We start from the raw sequence: 23,114 nt of genomic DNA on the forward strand, positions 1-23,114 counted from the left end.
GTGCTGAACCTGGGCTGCTGTGAGCGTACAGGTTTGCTGCTAAAAAGCTGCTGCATTCTAATTCTGAGCAGACAGGGTGACTTGTTTGTAGACCCACCCATGTCTACGTGAATGCCAGGACATGCTTTCTTGGATAATTAAACTCAAATGAATTGCAGTTATCTTACTGAAATGTCTTGTGATCGCTTATGGAAAGTCCCAACACTGGGGGGGAGAAGAGGGTGCAGGGGGTATCCAGCCTTTGCAGTGGCACTCTTCCTCACAAACCAAAGGAAAGACGTTTGGTGGTGCTACCCAGCTATCTGCAACCGTGATCTAATAATGACAGTTCTTGGTTTCAAGGTTGATGCTGGCTAATTGGACAATGTGTGATTTAATCTACAAAGAAAAAGGGGGGGAGGAGGGGGAAGAATGTCCCCCAAAACTTTGAAGTGCAAGTACGCAAGTGGATACAAGAAAAGGGGGAATTTTCTTGTCATCAGGGTCTAGAAATAGAATTATTTCTAGCTGCAGTTCTAAGAACCAAGTATTAACAGCCTGACCATAAGTCTTTTACAGGCAGTTAGAAATCTTTTCCACTGTTTTCAATTTACTTTGGACTATGTTGTATGTAATGCATCTCATGCTGTAGAATTCCTAATTTCCCCCTGGAAATATAGTCTGGATCCTGCTGTGTTATATATATTATGATGCCATTTCCAGCAGAATTTAAGGACCTACAATGATAAACACTAGTTTCACAGCAAATTTTTGCTTAGGTATTTCAGTTTAGTCATACAGTGGCTGATTATACAGTAAATCTGCATGTCAGTATTTTATATGGGCAGTCTGTTGTACTTCTGACATAGGAATTGCATCAAATAGATGAAAATAAAGAAATAATTACTGTTGCAGAATTCTGAAGGGAAGACAATAATTAGCAGTAGTTGGTCTAATTAAATTAGGCCTTAAAAACATCTGGAAGTTTGCTATGACTCGGTATGTTTGAAGGAAAGAAAAATGTTATTTTAACTATGAAGCTGGCAAATTCTACCATTTTGATTCCACAGCAGTAATCTCTGTAAAAGACACGATTTAAAAGCTGCTATTTCTCACTGTCTGAAGCTAAATAAACTTCTTTATTCTAACAAATTTGAGTAAAATTAGAGCACTCTGAATAAATCCACCCTGCCTCTGCGCCTGCTGTCTTAGCTCGAGGCAGAAGCAGATGACTGTGATCCTCTAAGACTGTCAAACTAGCACCATAAGCCAAAGCTACATTCACCTTAAAAAAAACCCCATGAAATTTATTTCAGCTTGGTAACAAGCTGGTCCATTATTTTGGGGTTTTGGTGCCAGTGTTCACCTTTTAAAAAGGCCATCTGAAACCTCACAGGCATTTTTGACATTTCCCATTAACAGGGTTGGTATTTGGGGGCTTGAGAGTGCTCTGTTTGTATTCAGATTTAAACTTTTAGCACCTTAGATCTGTCGCCAGTTCACTGGAAGATGCTATTTTGATTTTCCTTGTTAGCTGCTCTGTAAAAAGGAAAAAAAAATATTAGCCCATTTCTCATTTAATATTAATTGGAGCATATTTTTCCCTGTAGCAATTTGCTGATTATGAGATTTCAGTGCTGACTGAGGTGGCTTTGCAAATAGTCTCTATATATAGAAAATCAGAAGCTGTTTCTGTGAAATGACCAGCTAGAGAAAGACTCATTAATCAGAGAAACAGGTACAGCCCGAGAACCCTGCTTACCACTGACCAGGTAAACAGGGGCTGACAGAGCTGTCTGAGCAATCAAGGGGAACAGTCTGGGCTGCGCTAACATTTTGTAGGGAGAAAGTTTAGTCAAGTGTTTAAAATATGGAAATAAGGATCAAAATGCCTGTGTTGTTTCTCCAGCTCTCCCACCGAGTAGCTGCCGGCAAACCACCTTGCCTCCTTGTAATTTAATCACTGACAAAGGGCTGGATTCTGCCCCAAAACTGAGAGCAACATTTCCTGGACAAGGCAATGTCTTCACAAATGGAGTGCGAGAGGTGAAAGCGGCTGGTGTGTAAATCACACAAATTTGTGTGACAATGCAAATTGTTTGTGTTAAAACACCGCGGGTGGTTCTGGGCTGGCTGGCATCAATGTTTTCTGCCTTCCACGCCCTGTACTCTGTAGTAAGTGCATTGACTATTTCCAGAAACAATTATTGATGAAGGAGAGCCAGATCTCTCGCTACCTGGTCCATCAGCCACGTACCATTTAACAAGTACCTGTGCCAAGGTCTGCTTTTTGTGTTGATGGCATAAAATCAAGTGCAGTTTACCTTCGACGTTGCTTTGACCTCGTTTCTACTGTAGTAGAAATAATAGTAACAACACCTTTCATCTCCGGGGGTTTCAAAACATTTGGAAAAGCTGCCTCCTCTGAAAAGATACACGGCGCTGTTTTAGGGAACGCGTCCCCTCCCCGTAAGGAGGAGGGGGTGCTGCTTTCCCTTAAATCAGAGATGGGCTCTAGGCCAGCGGGGGCTGGCTCAGAGCTCAACTGCCAGCAGCCCTGTGGCCACCACTTGGGCTTTAGCTCGCCGTGCAGGGAGCCCCGGTCCCCGCAGATGCGCGGGGTACCCACCAGCGGGCAGCTGCTCCTGAGCCGCCCCTGGGTGCCGGAGAACCCAGGGCACCGTGGTGCAGGCTGCAGGGAGCTAAACCAGGGCACATTCTGCCACCTGCTGCTTCCCTGCACTGCTACAGTGCCCTCGCTGTCAGTAATGCTCAGCCTTGGTCTGCTTTAACCTGCTTGAGATTTACCGAGATGGTCTGTACCGGTGGGATTGCTGCACTTAAGCCTAAAACACTTGAGCAGCTAGATTAGGTGATTTGCTTCCGATATTTATGAGTAACAGCAGTAATGAAAAATGTCTGTGCAGTATGTAGTGATATACATGGTGAAGAATGTCCACACCTGTTTTACAAAAACAAATAATTAGATTGTGCTAAGGATGTATTTAAAAGTAAAATTACTGATAACACAAACTGTCAGGAATATTGACGAAGAGTGGGCTGTCCAGCAGGACCACTGACATAACTAAAGGTCCTTTCAAAGCTTAATCAATTGAGGAACAGAGGAAAAATGCAGGCTTGCCTGTACAAACCAGTGGATTTTTATAGCATCCCTCTAGATATCTCAAAGTGAAGAGTTTAAATTAGCAAGCTGGCTACGTGGGCAGTTACCAGCAACCAGCATGTGCAAAGCCATAGCTTCTGTATCGCTGGAGGAATTCAAACTTGCTTTATTTTTAATTTTAAAAATCTAAGATTTTCTCTTTATTGGCTGCTAGGCTGCAGCACACAAGAAGCTTCGGCAATGCCTAGCCGCTGAGCCATAAGCACTTCTCTGTCTGGTATGAGTGTTGCCCCCCTTGAGGTGCGCTAGGGAGGACAAGGCTGGAAGCTGCTGAAGTGCCGATATCAAGGATGTTAGGGTTGCCACGGCAGAATGTTGTTGCTTGGAACTTAAGGGAGATGTTGGCGGCATTCCTCTATGGATCCTGAACTACCTCTCAGGCCAACCACTGTCAAGGACAAGGGCTACTATCAGGTCAATGTTCTCTTTATATATAGTGCTAACTAAATTTAGTGTTAAATCTGCTGTGAAAATTTACAGCTTGTAATATTTACCTGACAGACATCCAGACCCTCTTCTCCAAATATAGAGTTCCTTAAATTAGACACAAAGTGTGTCATGAGGCAGCAGCCTAAATTACGTATTTACAGCACCAGAGCAGGTAAATAGATATTGATGTAGCCAGTCCTGAGTTTTTATTTTAAAACAGTGGACTGGCTTGTCCAATGTATTTTTTAAAACCTTGACAGAGTATTTAGATGATGCTGGGTTTGGGAGCTCTCCGGGCCAGGGGCTGTCTTTGTATTGTCTGTTTACAGCTGAGTTCTGCACAATAAGGCTGGCATCCTTAGGGGTTGTTGCAATTGAAAGAATAAAAGTATGTGACAGTAAAGAGCAACTCCCTATAAAATGATTGTGCCTAGAGATTTTTTCCTTCTTAGCAAATGCTATTGCCCCAGAACAACTAGTATATTATTTATGTAACTATTTCCTTATGGGTCATTGTGGAATAGAACTCAGGTCCTTCCATACCCAGAGCGAATGCCCCCATCACTGCAACTACAAAATTATTTCCTTTATACGCTGTCAAGATGGAGTTCTTCTCTTCACCAACAAGCTTGGGAGCTACCTCACGGTTACACACAGGAATAATATAATTCTATTCTGCAGCAGTTCTTCAATATCCCAAACTTACTCCTTTGTGAAGTAATTCTCACAAATAGCCTTTTGAACTCATGTAGCTTTTAAATCATAAGAAAAGAAGATCAAAGAAAGAAAGAACCAAGGGAATGTCTTTATTAGCGACAGCTCACAGCACAAATCAAGTTCCTGACATGCTGCTGCATTTCTGTGGCTTACAGCTGCTCTTGAAGACAGGTGGCTCCTTTGAAATGCGAGTGTGTGGTGTAGATTAGGTAAGATGTTTTTGTAAAGAATGTGTCACGTTTTGGGAAGTTTTTGCACTCTTCGTTGGGGTGAGTACGCAGGGCCTAACTCTGCTTAATGGTTAACTTGGCCCTACTGAACCCCGTGGGACTGTGCCCCCCCTTGGTCCCTGTCCCTGGTGGGAGCCGTGTGGTACAGCACTGTGTTTCAGGTATTTTCTTGGTTCGATGAAAATCTTGACGGGAGCTGTAGTTCCTGCTGGTGTGTAATAGTGTTTCTATGAGGAAAGCTGTGCTGTCTAGGAAAAGAAAGACCGAATACATATTCTTTTTAAAAGCTAGGAAATGAATTTTTTTCCTGAAGTGTTACAAGCCCATATGGCAGTAAGATTATCATCATAGGTGTGCTGCAAATGAAATCTGTTTAGACTGCTTAGACTTACAGGGGGAAAAAAGGGTATCAATGGTATGGTTTTAAGATGGTGCCTTAAGAGCTGATCAGTTCATCTCAGTTCAACAAACAGTACAAGAATTTAGAAAAGGAAACTGCTAGTTACTAATGGCAATTTGATGTTTCATCACCAATATGAAAAATGCATGTTTAAATATACAATGAGCTTTGCCAGATATGTGTGCCTTGTGTAACTGCCATCAAAGACAGCTTTTTTATAGCCTCACGGAAGCAGGGTGAGGCTGAATCCCAGTCCCAGGAGCTATACGTGTTTAAAGGTGCTGTTCAAAGAAATCAGTGCAATGGAATGTGCAGATTTGGAGGACAGGACTTGGCAGCCATTGTGTCCCTGTTAGGCAATGCTCAAATTCAGACCAGTGAAGCTGTTTTACCAGTTAACTGACTTGGATAGCTCTTTTTAAGCACCTTCCAAGGAATATTTGTAACTTTCTGAAAGAAGCCTCCTGACCAGGCAAACCACCTCTTGTCAACAGCCTGTTTCTCCTCTCCCTGAAACCCTGCCATTTAGGCTCTGTGACCACCCTCCCTTCACAGCTGGCATCCACAGTCCCCAATTATTTCAGAACTTGCCAGCCAGAATCAGTGTTCCTTGTCTGAGTCCCAACCCTGACTGAGATTCTCGGTCCAAAGAATCTATCTTCTTGTTTATGCAGTTCATCTAGGCTGACATCCGTCTCCTTCAAGGCAAGAAATGTGCTTGCTTTGAGAGATGTGCATCAATTCTAACTACCGCTTTGTCTCTTTAATGTCACAGAAGTTCAGATATGAGTCTGATTTCATGCAATCAAGACTGTCTAGAACGTTTTTATAACAGAGCTGTATCAAAACATCTATTTGCTCCACGAAAAACTGAAGAGACTGGTGCACTCCTTTTCCAGACCACAAGGCCCTGAGACTAAAAAAAAAAAAATTCTCAAAAAAAGCTTGGGTAAATCTGACACAACCACAAAATATAGTCCTTTGCATATTATAATGATTCTCCCAGGAGTCCCAAAGTGCTTGTTGTGCATTAATGAATTATGAATTACAACATCAGAGTGTACTCGTCTGATAGAAATGTACTTAAGTTCTGAACTGGATCCATATTTCACAGGTCTCCAAGATTAAGAGTTTTTATCACCAGGTCTATATCTCAAGCTGATCTCTTTCCTTTCTAAGGCCATGCTATTTTCATCATTGATATCCCCTCTTCCTGAAAAGTGTACACCTTCACAGGGTAACCCAGCCTTTCTGTTGCACGTTTTCATTAGCTGGCTGCATTTTCTATTTACTGGTAAATGGATTTCTAAGCTATTGCAAATTTTTTAATGATGAAATTTCAGTTTTTCTCACCTCTTTTCCATGGCAGCTGCAAACATCTTAATTGTTTCAGTTTTTACCTGTTCTTGAAGCACAGGCAAAATGACCTCTGTTTTAGTGGGTTTACCTTGCATTAAAGTCCTCAGAATTTCTGAAGTTTTGAGGGAGTTGGGTAATCTATTTGTGCTAGACAAGCAAGGATATTTATTATTAAAGGAATCATCAGCACAACAGTGCTGTAAATGATTAAATGGCATTTTTTGTCTCAGCAAGGATTGGTGTCTACAAACTGTAGGTGTAGGTATCCTTCATTTTTATCTGCCATTCCTACTTCTGCCAAATGTAGTATAGGACCTGGAAAAAATTGTGTATATGCTTACCTCTGCCTATTGGCAATGAAATATATGTACAGGATCAGAACCTAGGATTATGGCCTAATCAAAAAAATATAAATGAGGTGTTCTTGGCATAGCCGTGCGTTTGCAGCAGTGACTCAACCTTATGGTTTTGAGGGGCTCTGGACTTATCTAGGCCAACTACGTTTTGTAGGGAAAAAAAAGGGGGGGGGAAGCTTGATTATCAGTGCTATTTTGCCTGAAATTCTGTCTTGTAGAATACTTGAGCAATGCTTTTGAGATAAGGATACATTCATTCAATTTTTGTTAGTCTGGTTGGTGTTTGATTCCACCTTTGCTGAACTCAGATCAAGAGATGGAAAAGCCTGGACTCTTTCTGCCATGAGTTCAGCTTGAGGTGTGAGTCACCAAAAACCTAGCAAGATGCATATTTAGCATTGCTGAAGTGAGAACAGCTAATCAGTTAAACAGTTCCGAGCAGATATTTTGCTACCACTATTATTAATCACAACTGGCATGTTTGTAGAGTTGTGCATTTATCTCTTTAAGAAGCTCTCTATCAAAATGTATTTTATCTAGTTAGCCAGCATGCTTTGTTTGGTTCCTCTGTCTGTTGTAGTTGTATATTTTACTTGTAAATGGCTCAATAATTGAACAGATTAGACCTGCGCTTGGAGAGCCCTGGCCAGTCAGCTTACAGATTTGGAATTAATGTTTTCATACAGATTTCATAGGTGGTACTTGTGCATCTCAGCAATTCCCTGTACATCAAGCTGGTCATTTCTTTCCATATATGAGCTTTGGTTTTAGAAGCAAAGTAGATAACAACCGTGTTTCATTTCCTATAAATATTCAGTAATTATGAATGATTGGTGACCAAATTTCTAAGCAAACTGATAGTTGCATAAAATGAAGGCTACCTTTGTGTAATTTTCTAGGCCGTATTCTAAATATTATATGGGTTTTGTTGTGCTATTAAGATGCATGCCTGATTGGTATTTTCATTAAAAATATTAGCATATGGGTGACAAACAGAAAAATATATTTTTATAGTTGTACTGGCAATAAAATTGATCTGCATGCACTTCCTCATGGAGACAAGAATTTCTGTATCGGCCCATTTCCATTCCATTGTAAGGCATGTCTTCTTTATGGGTTATTTTAAAGATGTTTTTTCAGGAGAATGTGGGGTTTTATGACACAGCACTAACAGCTGGCCGCGTTTCAGTAACTACTTTCACTCACTTTGTTTTCAATTTTTTCTAATTGCCTTTGGTCCCCCTGGGCCTTTGTAGCCAAAAAAAGCCCATATAACGCTTATCTAATTATCAGGGCTCTTGCAGCTCCAGAAGATTTCATTAGCAATGCTGCTTTCTGATTCATGCAGCCAGCTGAAGGTCTGCGTCCTGCTCCCGCAGAGGCCTTTGGGTGTTTCATAGATTGGTGAAGAATCACTTTGCCAATAGATGCCACTGTTGCTCTGTGCACATGTCTGAATTGTCCCTGCCCTTCAATTGAAAATCCAACCTTGAAAAAGCAAACCTAAATCACGGTGGCTAAAACGTTGCAGAGGTAATACTCTGTACAGACCATGGCCAGGGGCTCGTCCATGCCAAGGCTAAGGTATATGCTTTATCTTATTCCTAAAAATAATCATATTATTGCTTGACCAAAACTGATGAAGAGATAAATATGCGTTGAATTAATTCCAGATATATTTAATCTAAGCCTTTCACTTGCTGCAAGTTTATTGTTAAGCCTCAGACCAACAGCAACTGAACTTTGCAAATATCTCCTCTGGACCAAATGTGGTATTTAAATACAGAAGCTGCACATCGCTGCAAAAAGAATTCAGACTTCTGTCAGCACTTTTTACATAGGCCATTCACATACTTTCTCAACTGAGTAATACAGGGTAGCCTACCCAGCAGTATAAAGGTCACCTACAGAGATTTCTTCCACGTTTACAGTCTAGTAATGTAAGGTCAGCTAAAGTAGTTCACTTTGCAGCTTATCTACCATTAAGTGCCATTCAGTACATAAAGCCAAGGGCAATCAGGGTCTGCTTGCTTACTGCATTGGGAGAAACCTTGGTTCACCTTGTCCTTCTTGGGTATGCAGCCATTTCACATGTTTACTTTATTCTTGGGTGTTTCAGACACACTGTGGGATAACGCAAGTTTCTTTTCTACTCTTGCTTCAAAGAAACATGTCAAGCTGTGTAAAAATGAAGAAACAACTCAGGAGAAAGCAATTAAGAGACTTACATCCTTTCAGGTTCACTCCCACTCTGTTTTGTTTTGTTTTTTGCTTACAGCAGCTATTCATTGACCAGACACCAACAGATGGAAATTTTGTTTTCAGTGATTTTATATCTTCTGAAATATTCCCAGCCATCTGCAGGTCAGAATGTAACCCAGCAACTTGTTCTAACTAGTAGACAGCCCTCCGCCTATACAACCTCATTCTCCTTACTTCCACGTGGAACAGATCCCTCTTACGTACATAAACAACAAGCTATATTAAGTAGTACTTAAGATCACCCTAAGCAGTTTACACAGAGGTGTCCCTTGCTTTCCTGTCTCTCACCAGTTGGCCAGTGGCTTGCAGATATTTCTGATCCCCTTCACAGTCCAGGATTCCTCTAATGTTTTGGGGAAGATGTTCCTGGTTGGAAGAGGGGTCATGATTTTAGCTGGTTGTCTCAGCTGACAAGTAGCAAAAGCAGAAATCAGTGGGCTCTGATAGGAAATGGTGTAGACGTTGTTCATCACTCCAGCTTCTTTCTTGTGCCATTTTTTCATCAGGTGCTCAAGAAGGCCATAGTTGGTGGGTGGTTCTGAGGCAGGAAATGATTAAATATTAGATATGATAGAATTAAATTGTTGATCCTGGTCTTTTTACTCCACAGTTGTCATAGGAAATATTTGTACTATTTTGACAGCAGGTCAAGGATGAAACTGATCTTTTTGTTCCCAGGGCATGTGTGTCTACCCTCTGGCTGGAAGGGAAAATCACTGTGACAATAGGACAGCAGTAATGGTATAAACGTGAGGAGTCCTGATTCTTCATAGTCCCTCTGGCAGATATTAAAAATACTAGCAGAGCTGTACATGTCACTTGAATTCAGAAACATAATACTCCATGAATTCTCCTGCTAGTTGCATCTCCTTGTTTTCAGTTGGTGTCTTGCATAACTGCACAGGGGAGAGAGATCTGTTCATTGACACTGTCCTTCACTGCTTCCTGTGGTGATTAAGTAACATTTCCACTTCATCAATCCAAAAAATAAGCTACTGCCTGCATAAGAAAGTAGCCGAAAGCCACCACAAGATCCATTTTCAGAATTAAAACAGAAGGAGGTTCCTGGCTCTATGTCTATATATGGACCACTGCATCATGTTCCATCTGATTGAATTAATAATGCCAAAAACAACCAAGTATGGGGAAATCTGATTTCTGAGGAATCCAGGCAAACTTGCATCCATTCCAGCTGCAGAGGGGAGGCAGCACAGGCTTGTAACCATGTCTATTGTATTCATTATATAATATTATGTATTATCATCATACTCCGAAACTAAATTTCAGCTTCTTGGTTCCTCATGGTGGGTGAAGAAGCACTGCATCGGCAGGCCCTGAAACGAGATGTACATGAAACCAAGTTATTTGTCCTTGTACGCAGCATTCAGAGGGCTTTAGCACACTTTGAATCAACTGTACTACCAGTCATACCACACAATTTTGTCAGGACTTATACTACTTTTAGTTATAATTTCATCTCTGAAAATAATGGCATTTGCATTTCAAGTGAATTTCTAGTTAAATTAAGCAACTACATCTGTATCTCATGAGATCTGATTAGTCTGATTTCAACACATGCATCACGGGTTTGCAGATACATTTAAGAAGCCTGCAAATGAGAAGCTGATTTGTCTTATGCTGCTTAAGTGTTTTTAATTGTGCCCTAGCACTACATACACTACCTTCCAACCATCTGTCAGACCATGATAATATTTGGGGATGGAGAGGCCCCATGGAGGAGGGGACATTCTAGCAGATACTTGTGGCAAAAATATTGTAGTGAAAGACCTGGGTCTTGTTTAAGTGCAGTTTGTTCCTATGAATTGGAGGTGTGCTGATGGAAATAATCCTCTTTACTAGGAAGCTCATGTTGTAGCCCAGGGCATGTCCTGAAGACACAACACCCGGTCCTAGCTGGCAGTAATGTGCTGATCTTCTTTATATGCCCTGGTCACCCTCTGAGACGGAGACTGGAAAACCACCAGAGTGCCAGGAAGGACGTGCTGTGCGTCTACCTCTGAAAGGCATCCTGCTTTAAGCAAACACCCAGGGGAGCTCTGGATCCTGTAACCTGGCCGCGGAGCGGCACTGCCTTCTTTTACACATGTAGTTGTTTAAGGATACAAAGTATTTTTTAAGTATTAATCAAAGGTCATCGGTGTTTGAAATGTTGGTGAACACAGCCCTACATTTGAAATTTCTTTTACTTACCTCAGATTTTTCCATCATGGCTCTCCTTAGTGCTTCGTCTGGTTTGTGATTCAGGAAGCAGGTGAAGTCTGCTCTGTACATGCTGCTGCCGAGTCCCCCAGTGTCTTTTATAAACTAAATAGATACACAACACTCAGTATAGCTAAGGCAATCTGATAATTACAGAAGCTCTGTTCCAGTGCTGCTTTCTTCATCTACACATTTAAAAAGCACTCACCTGGAAAGAAGTCTGTGCTATGTACTTCTTCTCAGCTGGTGAAGTCAGCTGGTAAAATCAGCTATTGTAAAATTCTGGATTGATTTCTTGGTGTAAACATAAGATACTGTACAGCACTTGGAAAATTATTCATGGTTTGGTGTTAAATAATTTCACCTGCCATGTGAACTAGCATCTGAAAAGGACAAATTAACCCATTTCCCCACCCTTGGTTCCTACTTCTGCTGCAGCAGGCCAGTCTCAGCAGTATAGTCTACCATTTTGCTCCAGAGAGGGGGGGGCGGGGAAGTCTAAAGGAAATCATTTTAGCAGTCAGGAGGATTCGCCCTAACAGCTCCAATATTGAACCTAACTGGCATGTTTCCACAAAGATGTCTAATGATAAAATTTTTCTCAGTGCTTAAGCAAGGCATGCAGTCTGTTGAGCGGCTCTGCTAGCGAAGATGCTCTTGTTTATACAAGCAAATGAAACCAGTATCTAAATTATTAAGGATGCTCTCATACAAGTAATAATAAGTATTAACTTGTGGAAAGGTTAATGAAGCCTTTCTTGTACAATGTCATATATATTATTAAGTTGTATATATTGTCGTATAGCTGTATGTAAGTTTATAGCAGTCTGAAGTGATTGCCATGAAAAGTGCTATAGCATTTTTATTTGGCTAACGTTAGGTGCAGTGTGAACCATGCAATATAACCCCTGCTCAGGCACTGCTGCTGTCCTGGCTTAGAGAGAAGAATGGCAGATCATAAACAAAATGAATTAATGCAGGACAAGCAAGATGCTTATTGCTCTCCCTTTAATTACTCTTCTGAGATGAGCCTGGACTCTATCTTATGACTGCAGTACTATACCAGCTCCACAGCGCTGGTCCTGAGCCATTCCATTCCAGCTCTCACACTGCTTTCCCAATCTTACCCTTTTCCTCTCTTCCAGCCAATTTCAAATGAGAACTGTATTAAGAGTATTTGGGTTCAATTTTCCACCAATCCTGTCTATCTTTTTGCGATGCAATCTTATTTCTTTGTCTCACCAGCACTGCCCTCCCTTGGTTGTTGGAACTGTCCTTCAGGTTGTGTGGGTGGAAGGTTACTCAATAGTTCAGAGCTAAAACCAGGGCAGAAAAACCTTCTGCCTGCCCGTGTGCTGATAAACATGGGTGACATGTGGAACTGCTTGGCCACAGAACCTTTTGTGTTTGCTGTCCCCACGGTGACTGTCGTTCCGTAACCACATTCTAGGCTGCATCGTATTTACTGTTGACTGAAACAGTGGCTCCTAACCCACTAAAGTCAGCTGTTTTTTCTCTAATAGAGTTCAGAACCAGAGCACAGGGTATGTCTCAAAACACTGCTACAAAAGTGGCACACTGCTCTATGCCAACACACCACACATGCCTGCATGACACACAGTCTCTCTCCATAGACAGACACATTTTGTTTTAAACAAGTGGACCAAACCAGGATGTCCGTTCAAAATCTTGTCCTTCTTTATTGACACAGCTAAAGATAAGGGCTTGCAGCCTGGTACAAGCTTGTATAATGTTTGCATATTCCATGTTCCAACTAAAAGCTGGAATGCAGTTCTGATGAGCCGTTTTTCTCATTGTTAATGGCTGCTGTTGATTGACTACCCATCACCTAATACTGAATATCCTAAAAAGATATTTTGCTAGGTTGAGGCGTGAACAGACTCATGGAATCTAAGATGTTTACTATAAGCTTTTTAGGAACTTAACAATTCTGTCCAATCCCCTTTTCCCAGCTGGAAATGAGAAACCACAATAATCATACAGGCTTATGATTCCGTGGAATCCATCCTCGAGGTGGTACCAGGTCACTCGAACACCGTTGTCCTCCAATCTCTTCTTGTAAAGCAAGCCGTCATCCCTCAGCACATCATACTCGCAAGTCAAGATGAAAGACTCGGGCAGCTGGTGAATAATAGCATCTTCGGCCAACAGTGGGCACAGGTTGGGCTCACAGAATCTTTTCACTGTCTCATAAACTTCAGCTATAAAATCAGTGGGCCTAAGTGGCTTCACACCTCTGACCTTAAATTTTTCGGGGATGTTATCTGGACTCACCCACTTCCTGTACTTGAGCCTCACATCTGGAGGTATATGAGAGCCCTCCAAGACCTCTTGCATATGCAGTGCGTGCCCGTTTAGGTACTGCAGAGCAAAGAAAGCGGCGCGTTCTCGGAGTAAGAGAGGGACTCCCCGATTCTGCTGATAGGATGGTAAATTGAAGTCCAGTGCCTGAAGGCCCGGGTAGATCAAGATCTGAGCACGTAGTTTGGGGAGGTCTGATCTGCCTGCAAGGGTCTGGCTAACAGCAGCTGCTAGATTGCCCCCAGCACTGTCCCCGCAGACAATGACATTGCCAGGATCCACGTCATAGTGCTCGATATTCTTCATGAAGTGTATGGTGGCACTAAGACAGTCTTCATACGCAGCAGGGTATTTGTGTTCAGGGGCTAAACGATACCTGGTACACAGAAAGAGACAAGTATAAGAGAAGGAAATGTCGTTAGCATTAATCAGGAAATGGTATCCTATCTATGCTCTCTTTCAGCCCTATCATTTTGGGGTGTTTTTCCTCTAGGTTAGGATATTCATTACCTCCTAAGCAGGCATTCCTCAGTTAGTGACTGCAGGTAAGCTGTAAATCTGTGTTTTCAGTCACAAGGACTCAGTAAAGTAGGACTGCCTTCTGATCAGGACTCTGATCAAGACCTTGTACATTTCTTAGTCATGCTGAAAACTCCCTGTGTATTCTTGACAAGATAATTATATCATTTTGTGCCTCTGCTTCCTACATATAAAATGGGAGTAATGCAGTGTGATTATTCACTTTAATAAATCACGTTTGAAACATCTTATTACATGCTTGTTCGTTCAGCACAAGGAAAACTTTTTTTACCCAAGTTTTTGATTGGCTTTTACAGATTTTCTTAGTGTGCCAAACATTTCAGTTTGGGTCTTTTCTGAGTATATCAGGGCATGAACAGTTACGAGGTGTGCAATCTCTGTTACTCCTTTTGTCTCTTTATAGACTTCACTGAATTCTACAGAAATTTCTCTGTAAAACAGAACACCTCCAAAAGCAGTGCATCTCTGCTGTGGCACCACAGCAATAATAAATCTCCAAACAATAGAACTGGGTTCACTTACTGAACAGATACAACTACCGATTCGCTTTCTCTGGATATGTAGCGACATACTTTTTCATAGGTATCTGGAAAAGAAATATTTTTATTAGTGGTTTGCTATTGCCCTAATCTTTGAGACAGCTAGGGAATGTTCATTCCAGAAAGGCATCTATTTGTCTTCAGACCTCCTCCCAAATCACATGCTGAAACCTCCTCGTACTTCAATTTTAGAAAAAGACGAGAATGTTCTTTCTACATTACTGCAACTCCTCCAGCAAATATCTTACCAAGACTTCCAAACACCCAGCCTCCTCCGTGAAAGAAGATGATACCTCTCCTTCGCCGCCCATCTGAGGTAGCTTTAGGCTGATAAACCCTCACAGGTACTTTGTTAAACTGCAGATCCTGGATAAAGAGCTTTGGATCCACCCCGAGTTTCCGGCCCTGTCGCACGTATCGGCCAAAAGTGATCTGACTGCAAAGTCCAGTCTTCTCCAAGATCCTTCCCTGTTAAAGGTAAAAGAAATTAAGGCTTCTTTGAAAGTCTTGAGTTATTGAAGGTATAACAACTCTGCATCATACTTACATTGAACTGTATTTGAGGGAAATTTTAAAAGAAACACAGAACTTTGGAGAACAAAAGTTGTAATGTTCTAAAATATTAATACACTATAAGACAATAAAATAATAAAAGAGCACAAGAAGTTAGAATAGCTACTGTGAGGACTGCTGACAGGGAAGGGTAATGGCTATGCAAGCATCTTCCAACCATTCTCTAAACGGCTTCCTGTACGCCAAGTACTGACAGGGAGTTCATTCTAACAGGCCGTGTAGTCCTTGGGGTTTGCCTTGATAAGCCTGTGGAAAACAGTGAGGAAAAGTAACTCCACAGCTGGTTTTCTTGAGAGGAATGCCCAGTGCTAGGAAGGTAAGAGATCCCAAGATACAGTCAGAAAACAGTATTTGTTGTAAATTTGCCTAGATTAGTTTTACCGAAAAGGAGTTCTACCTTTTCGCATATGAGCAATCACTGGAATCTGAAGAATCAGATTAAAAAATCTAGCCTTCTCATACAGTAATTTTGGCCCCTGTTGTCTGATAAAAATAAAAGCACTCTGATTCAGAAAAAAAATTAATCCCAAGCTCTCACATCCTACAGACGGTAAAAAATCTACTTCCATTACTCAAATCCAGTATCATTCCAATGTCACATCAGAAATTTTATATAGGCCACCCAAACTGGCTGTCTTGGAGTATACATTTTAATTCTCTGTATTGTCCTGCACACTTCTGTGCTCATTTTGTTCCAGTTTTACTGGGTAAAAATGAAATGCCATATATAGAAGCAGTAATAAAAACTTGAATAGTTCTTCAGTGCATAACTGATATGCCTGAATTAGACCATAAAACTCAGAGAATCTGCAAATCTTAAGTGCTGAGTTGTGTTGTGTGAGTTAGTTACTGCTTTTTATTTGCACAACAGATTTACTGACCAAAATCAAGCAGCTTCCTTTCCCAGTGCTCTTGCAAGCTAGAATATAAATCTCATGTAGTAAGCGCACAAACAAGAAGTTGGGAACCAAATTAATTAATGGCATCACACAAATAAACTATTGCAGTTCAGTTACTAAACAAGATCCCAGTTTCAAATGCCTGGCAAGAGTCTGTCTTGATCCATTTCCTTGTTGTCACCTGCTAGTGGAATTCAGGAGTAGCTTTGTCAGTAAATTCCAAGAGGATGTAAATGGTGTAAGAAACGGTGCAGAGGAAAACAAGGTGTGTGTGACTGCCCTGGCAGTGTTGTGGCTACAGGAGTGATGGAGAAAAGTGAAGATGTACAAAAATGGAAAAGATACAGCAAGTGACAAAGGAGGAGCTGGGAGAGCTCTAATGCCGTTTATGCAACGCTGCAGAAGGAGCCCAGGGATTAAGCAGCGCAGCCCTGACCGGCTTTGCACCGTCAATGTCAGCCGCGGCAGGGACCGCGCAGGGCAGGGACCGCGCAGGGCAGGGACCGCGCAGGGCAGGGACCGCGCAGGGCAGGGACCGCGCAGGGCAGGGACCGCGCAGGGCAGGGGCCGCGCAGGGCAGGGGCCGCGCAGGGCAGGGGCCGCGCAGCGGTGTGGCCCCTTGCGCAAGGTGCCCTCGCCTGGGGCCGCGGGCAGCGACCAGCCCGACCCGGCGCGGCCCGGGGACCGCACGCCTCGGCCCGGGGGGCGGCCTCCAGCACCGGCCTCGCCGCGGGGGACCCCGGCGGGTGCGGGTGGAGGCGACCCCGCGAGACCCGGCAGCACCCCGGCGCGGCCGGAGCACCCCCGCCCCCCGAAAAGGCGAAGCGCGGCGGCGGGCGCCACTCACCAGGGCCGCCGTGCCCAGGAGGACGGCCAGGACCAGGCGCAGCTTGGCGGGCTGGTTCACCCCGGGCGGGATGTCGTAGCTGGGGAGGCCGAGGAGGACGGTGGCCAGTGCCACGGCCAGCGCCGCCAGGGGCAGGAGCAGCAGCAGCAGCGCGGGCAGCAGCGCCATGGCCCGGCGGCCGCCCCGCGGGGCTCCCCGGCCCGCCGCGGGGCCCGCAGCGCCCGCCCGCCCCCTCCTCCGCGGCCCGGGCCGGCGGCGTCACGGCCCGTTTGTGACAGCTCTGCAAAGCCGCCGCCGGGGTCATGGTGCGGGCGGCCGCGGGCTGGGGGGAGGCCGCGCCGCCGGCTTGAGGCGCGCCGTAATCTCGGTTCAAGGAGGCAGTGCGTGACCTGCGGCTCGGCTCGGCTCGGCTCGGCTCGGCTCGGCTCGGCTCGGCTCGGCTCGGCTCGGCTCGGCTCGGCGGGCTGCGGGCGGGCGCTGCCGAGGGGCGGATGGTGCGCGGGACTCCTGCCGGGCCAGCCCGCACCGGGCGCGGGCCGGACCGTGCAGTGCCGTGCCGTGCCGTGCCGCGGGGCCGTGCGGGCGGGGGCCGCGGGGGCTGGCTGCCTGAGCCCTTGCGGCATCTGAACGGGACAGCACTTGTTCCGTAAAAATTCCTGATTTCCTCTGTCTTGGGATCTTTTTTGGTTTTCCTTAGGGTTTTCATTTCTTCAGCTTGCTATTTTGAGTGTGCTCGCTGCTGGTCTTCCTTGCTTTCATCAGCAGGGTATAACAAAGCATCATGTCGAGGAATACACTGGCTTGTCATATAAAGAAAACACACAACGTGGAGAAACAGCACAAAATGAAAAAAAAAAAAAGAATACTGGGGAACTACTCTGAAAGAACATGAAAGTGTTTTGTCTCTTTACCCTAAACCTTCCAGCAGACACAGGTCAAGAGCCCACTTGGCTAACCCTTGCTTTCTTCCTAAAAACTGACATGTTTCCTCTCAACCAGTATCTCAGATATGAGATATGCCCAGAGCTTAAGTGGACATAATGGAAACATCCCAAAATGAAACAGGCTTTTGTAGTGCTGCGATTATTTCAAAATCAGGGCAGCCCTTCCTTGCCTCCAGCAAGGTGTCCCCAATTAACTCGGGCCACCCACTGCCACACTCAGAGATGTGGTTCTGCCATGCCCACTGAATGTCGAATTTTTCACACAGACCTTGACCGCTGCCTGTTTTTCCAGAGCTTTCCTCCCTCCTGCTCACCACGTAGCTAACTTGTACTTTCTACCTAAATAAAATCATGCTTTGGGGCCTATCAAATGGACATCACAAAGGTCCTGACTGTAATTCATGGGAGCTACTTAATCCAAATCATTCCACAGATGTTATTTACCTAGAAGTAAATAATCTGGTAAATAAATAAAAGGAATCAATCAAATGCTGATTTGAAAGACAAGGGATTGAAACACAGCATGTGGAAAATATTAAGACTGTAAAGACTGAACTAGTCTTACGAGGACAAAGACCAGTGCTCATTTCAAGTTCATGAATATTAAAATTGGTATTTGCATCACATTTTTGCTGACAAGTGCTACCTAAGGTTTGGGAGCCTAAATGGAGACATTAGTGTGAGAAGCATAAGGAAAGTTGGTTTTATAGGCCTTTTTAGGAATTTAACAGTTCTGTCCAATCCCCTTTTCCCAGCAGTAAATAAGAAACCACAATAATCATACAGGCTTATGATTCCGTGGAATCCATCCTCGAGGTGGTACCAGGTCACTTGAACACCGTTGTCCTCCAGTCTCTTCTTGTAAAGCAAGCCGTCATCCCTCAGCACATCATACTCGCAAGTCAAGATGAAAGACTCGGGCAGCTGGTGAATAATAGCATCTTCGGCCAACAGCGGGCACAGGTTGGGCTCACAGAATCTTTTCACTGTCTCATAAATTTCGGTTGTGCAGTCAAGTAGCACATGTGGTTTGTAGCCTCTGACCTTAAACTTTTCGGGGATGTTATCTGGACTCACCCACTTCCTGTAATTTAATTTAATATCTATAGGAATATGGGAACCCTCCAAGACCTCATCCAGATTTGATGCATTCCCATTTAGGTACTGTAACACATAGAAAGCGGCGCGTTCTCGGAATAAGAGAGGGACTCCCCGATTCTGCTGATAGGATGGTAAATTGAAGTCCAGTGCCTGAAGGCCCGGGTAGATCAAGATCTGAGCACGTAGTTTGGGGAGGTCTGATCTGCCTGCAAGGGTCTGGCTAACAGCAGCTGCTAGATTGCCCCCAGCACTGTCCCCGCAGACAATGACATTGCCAGGATCCACGTCATAGTGCTCGATATTCTTCATGAAGTGTATGGTGGCACTAAGACAGTCTTCATACACAGCAGGGTATTTGTGTTCAGGGGCTAAACGATACCCGGTACACACAAGGAGGCAACAAAAGAGAAGAAGTGTCATAAGCTCAAATGCAAATTTCTTAACAGCACCTTTTTTTTTGCCATGTTTGGAGTATTTTTCCTTCAGCAAAGAAACCCCCAGTGCTGTTATCTGCTAAACAGGTGTTTGTCCAGTGAGTTATCGCAGATAAATGATAGCCAGTAGGATGAAGTTGCAAGGATGTAGCATAGCTGGGATTGTCTTCGTAGAACAGCACTAATCAGAACTTAAGTGATCCAAGTTCATTTTGCTCTTCTGGTATAGACTGCATCTGGCTTACAGATAAAGTAATTTAATCGATCTGCACCTCGCCTTTACTTAGGGTATTTTGCCTTGAGAATTTTTTTTACTCTATTTTTCTTTATTTAAATAATGGGACAGTTATAGTTTTCTGTATTATTAAAATACATTAGCATTTTCTTTACTGTTAGAAAGCTCCTTGGAGTTTGCAGGGCAATTACATCTACTTAAATGGATCACTGAATCATCACCTTCCAAGTTCGTTTATTAGTCAGTTCTCAACATGTTAGAAAACTCTTCTGGAAAACATTCCCTCTTTTCTGCGTGGTGCCAGCAGCACACCGTGCTGGGAGGCACACGACCATGCTGGGAGGCACATGGCCATGCTGGGAGGCACATGGGCCGTACTGGGAGGCACATGGGCCGTACTGGGAGGCACACGGGCTCTACTGGGAGGCACACGGGCTCTACTGGGAGGCACATGGCCGTGCTGGGAGGCACACAGGCCATATTGGGAGGCACATGGGCCATACTGGGAGGCACACGGCCATGCTGGGAGGCACACGGCCGTGCTGGGAGGCACACGGCCGTGCTGGGAGGCACACGGCCGTGCTGGGAGGCACATAGCTGTGCTGGGAGGCACATGGGCCGTGCTGGGAGGCACATGGCCATGCTGGGAGGCACACGGGCCCTGCTCGGGGCTCGCCCCGCCTCACCAGACTGGGGAGAGGCCATGAGCACCCCCTGAGGTGCTGCCAGGCCACAGGGGTCTGGGCACACAGTGTGCTGAGGGGTGGCATTCCCACAAGATGTGCCACCCTGCCATGCCCAGAAGTGCCCAGAAGCAAAAAGACGCTGGCCCGCAGGGTCGCACCGGCGTAGCTGTCCCGGCACAACCACCGCTGGCTCTCCGGCGGCGTGACGGCAGCCCCGCTCACGGGGATCCGCAGGAAAGCGGGGGGCTGCGCGCTGCCGCCCGGCTCCACAGGCAGCGGCCCTTTTCCCGCCCTTTTCCCGCCCCTCACAGCCGCCTCCCCTCGCCTCACGCGGGCACCCGCGGCTCGCCGGCAGCGCCGAGCTGCCCGAACATGACGCGCAGTCTCCTCCAGATTTCGGTCCCGGGCCAGAATCATCCCCCCGGCTCCGGCAGGGACCGCGGCAGCGCCCGGCTGCGCTGCGGCAAGAGGCCGAGGCCCGGCCCGCCCAGCCGGTGCCGCAGGACAGCCGCCCGCCGCCGTGCAAGAAGATGGCGGCCGGGCGCAGCCGGCAGATGGCGCGCGGGGCCGGTGGAGCCGCACTGGGCCCCGGCCCCACGGTGCGGCCCCGGCCCCACGGTGCGGCCCCGGCCCCACGGTGCGGCCCCGGCCCCACGGTGCGGCCCCGGCCCCACGGTGCGGCCCCGGCCCCGGCCCCAGCTCCCGCCCGGCGCGCACGTAGCGGCTGAAGGCGATCCGGCTGCACACCCCCATCTTCTCCCAAATCTTCCCCTCTTCGAAGAGAGGGAAGAGAGCCCGGCCGAGCGGAGCGCGGCCTCCCCGCGGGCAGCAGCTGCAGCAGCCGGGCAGGTTGCCACGAAGGAGACCCTGCGCCTGCCGCCCCCCGGCCGCTGCCAGGCCTGAGGGGGCACCTGGGCTTTGTGTCGGCGGGGCCCAGCCCGCCCCAGAGCCGCAGGCCTCCACCTTCAGCCTTGGTGGCCGCCCCAGGGCTGGTCCTCACCGAGAGCTGGCCCAGGAGAAGATGGAGCTGAGGCAGTGCGCCCGGCCGAGCGGGGTGGCAGTGGCACCGCGCGCCTGAGCAGGTAGGCCCACGTCTCCCACTCACGCTCCGTCAGGCAAAAATGGCTTACGGGAAAAAAAAAGGAGTTTCTGTCCCAGCGTCACCACATGCTAGGGTTTGTGCCAGCCTCCCGCCACTGCCCACCTTGCCACTCGGGTGTCATTCCCCAGTGGTTCCCCTGAGTCTCTGGTTTTATCTGCTTAAGAAGCACCTAGCTTTCCATCAGTATTACTGGAAAGCCCCAAGAATGGCCTAAAAACCATCATCTGTGCTGAGCTAAAATGGAAGCCAAAGCAATCTCACTTTTTATAAATAATTAATTTAAACTTTATTAGGGAAACTGAGCTGATAAAGCTTGGGTTTTTATGATTGGCTTAGTCCCTGTGTTGTAGGGAAAACCTGGCTGAAACTGCTTGAGGCCTAACAGATTATTTTACAAAAATTGTTCTCTAAAGTCAGCTCCCCAAAAAAGGAAAGCCTTCTGGGTGTAGCCAGCATCTTATTTTATATTTACACATATAACCTTACAAAAAGAACACCTCAAACACATTTCTGGCAGAAATCATGAGAGCAACTCACCATAGCAGATGTACAAATCATAGAAGCAAGGACAATTCGAAGCTTTCCAGGGTGATTAACTCCAGGAGGGATGCTGAAGTTGGAGTACTCGGATTTAATTGTTTGCATAATTGCTAGGATGAATGAAGCAGTAAAAATCACCAGCAGTATCACCGGCAGTATATAAAACCCCACCATTTCACTTAACCAAAGGTGAGGTATCTTTATGCCTATCTTTGATTTATCTTTCTCAGTAGTAACAGATCTCTCAAGTGCCACACACTTTAAAGTCCTTGGAAATATTTGCAAGGTGCCCTCATGCATCACATTGGAGAAGAGTCAGAGGAGAATGTATTTAATTTCCTGTTTAGCTTTATATTAATTGTGGGATTGATACAGGGCCTGATATTCTACGTGCTATTATTGGATTGCGGATGATATGAAAGGCTGTTCAGAGAGAGATAGCTGTTAAGTACCGAATGACATTCCAGTTTATGATGGTCACTATTTACAAGGAGAGACAACTAATGTGGAGGTTGTCTCTTACATCTGATCTGCAGCCACAACATATTGCTTCCTGTGTTGTGGACATTCTTTAAGTAGTTTAGAATATATAGTTTTAACAATGACATTTAGAAAAGAAAACGGGAGCTAACATGAAGGGAAAAAACCAAGCCAGCTAACATGTGCTCTAGAAAGGTAAATACATCAATCTTACTTTGTTGTTGAAGTATTTAAGCACAGGAACAAGTTTTTCAGCATACCTATGTGTTTCATAAACATAGGGAAACACAGCATTTCCTCCATTTTAATTTAAACAAAGCTGTTAATAGACTATCTCTGTTGGTGACAGTTGCAGTTTTGACTTCATTTATTTGAGTCTAAAATACCAGTTACCTAGCGCATAGAAATTTTCTGCAAGTTGGTGACTGGGAATCTTAGAATCAGGTGCTACCTGTAGCATATAGCATGGGCACTGCATTGTAGCATTGTAATACCGGTACATTGTAATACTTTCTCCTTCGCCAAAATGCACTTGGCCTCTAGGAAGAATGACACCATCCATTGTAATTGAATAAAATTGATCAGACTAGATGTTGATTTAAAATTTTACTGCATCTTTAATGTTCACTGGGAGAATGGAAAGTGTCTAGTACAAATAGATCATTAAAATAGGCAGACTGCACATGAAATACTTCAAACAGCGCTGAAAGAAACTTTCACAGCGTTCTTGAAATAC

The 23,114-nt window shown here is 45.1% G+C and overlaps 3 protein-coding genes across 3 annotated transcripts; all 3 read right to left on the minus strand.

The window, feature by feature from the left end:
• Nucleotides 1-8,424: 8,424 nt before the first annotated feature.
• On the minus strand, nucleotides 8,425-12,951 carry CFAP107 (cilia and flagella associated protein 107). Its single transcript, XM_027787690.2, is given in 8 exon segments — nucleotides 8,425-9,305; nucleotides 9,308-9,454; nucleotides 10,053-10,152; nucleotides 10,155-10,250; nucleotides 11,128-11,241; nucleotides 12,264-12,305; nucleotides 12,307-12,411; nucleotides 12,880-12,951. Coding segments are annotated over 8 exon segments (813 nt in total). The 3' UTR covers nucleotides 8,425-9,168.
• On the minus strand, nucleotides 12,760-17,259 carry LOC101914143 (arylacetamide deacetylase-like 4). The gene is made up of 4 exons (XM_055800727.1): nucleotides 16,857-17,259; nucleotides 14,786-15,005; nucleotides 14,521-14,584; nucleotides 12,760-13,834 (listed from the first exon to the last, which is right to left on the minus strand). Exons 1-4 carry the CDS (start codon nucleotides 17,022-17,024, stop codon nucleotides 13,060-13,062), a joined length of 1,227 nt encoding a protein of 408 aa, XP_055656702.1. The 5' UTR covers nucleotides 17,025-17,259; the 3' UTR covers nucleotides 12,760-13,059.
• A 1,183-nt stretch (nucleotides 17,260-18,442) lies between these two features.
• On the minus strand, nucleotides 18,443-22,940 carry LOC101913976 (arylacetamide deacetylase-like 4). The gene is given in 6 exon segments (XM_055799935.1): nucleotides 18,443-19,296; nucleotides 20,415-20,473; nucleotides 20,763-20,802; nucleotides 20,805-21,027; nucleotides 21,896-22,008; nucleotides 22,772-22,940. Coding segments are annotated over 6 exon segments (1,458 nt in total).
• Nucleotides 22,941-23,114: the final 174 nt, after the last annotated feature.

This window comes from Falco peregrinus, chromosome 3, assembly GCF_023634155.1.
Source record: "Falco peregrinus isolate bFalPer1 chromosome 3, bFalPer1.pri, whole genome shotgun sequence".
In the NCBI taxonomy this organism is placed as follows: Eukaryota; Metazoa; Chordata; class Aves; order Falconiformes; family Falconidae; genus Falco; species Falco peregrinus.

Excerpts from the sequence above, each read along its gene's own strand:
- LOC101914143 (XM_055800727.1), bottom strand. The coding sequence starts at position 17,024 with ATGGCGCTGCTGCCCGCGCTGCTGCTGCTGCTCCTGCCCCTGGCGGCG. Across the intron at positions 15,006-16,856 it reads TCCTGGGCACGGCGGCCCTG|GGAAGGATCTTGGAGAAGAC; the intron begins GTGAGTGGCGCC and ends TACCTTTAACAG. Across the intron at positions 14,585-14,785 it reads CTGGGTGTTTGGAAGTCTTG|ATACCTATGAAAAAGTATGT; the intron begins GTAAGATATTTG and ends TTTCTTTTCCAG.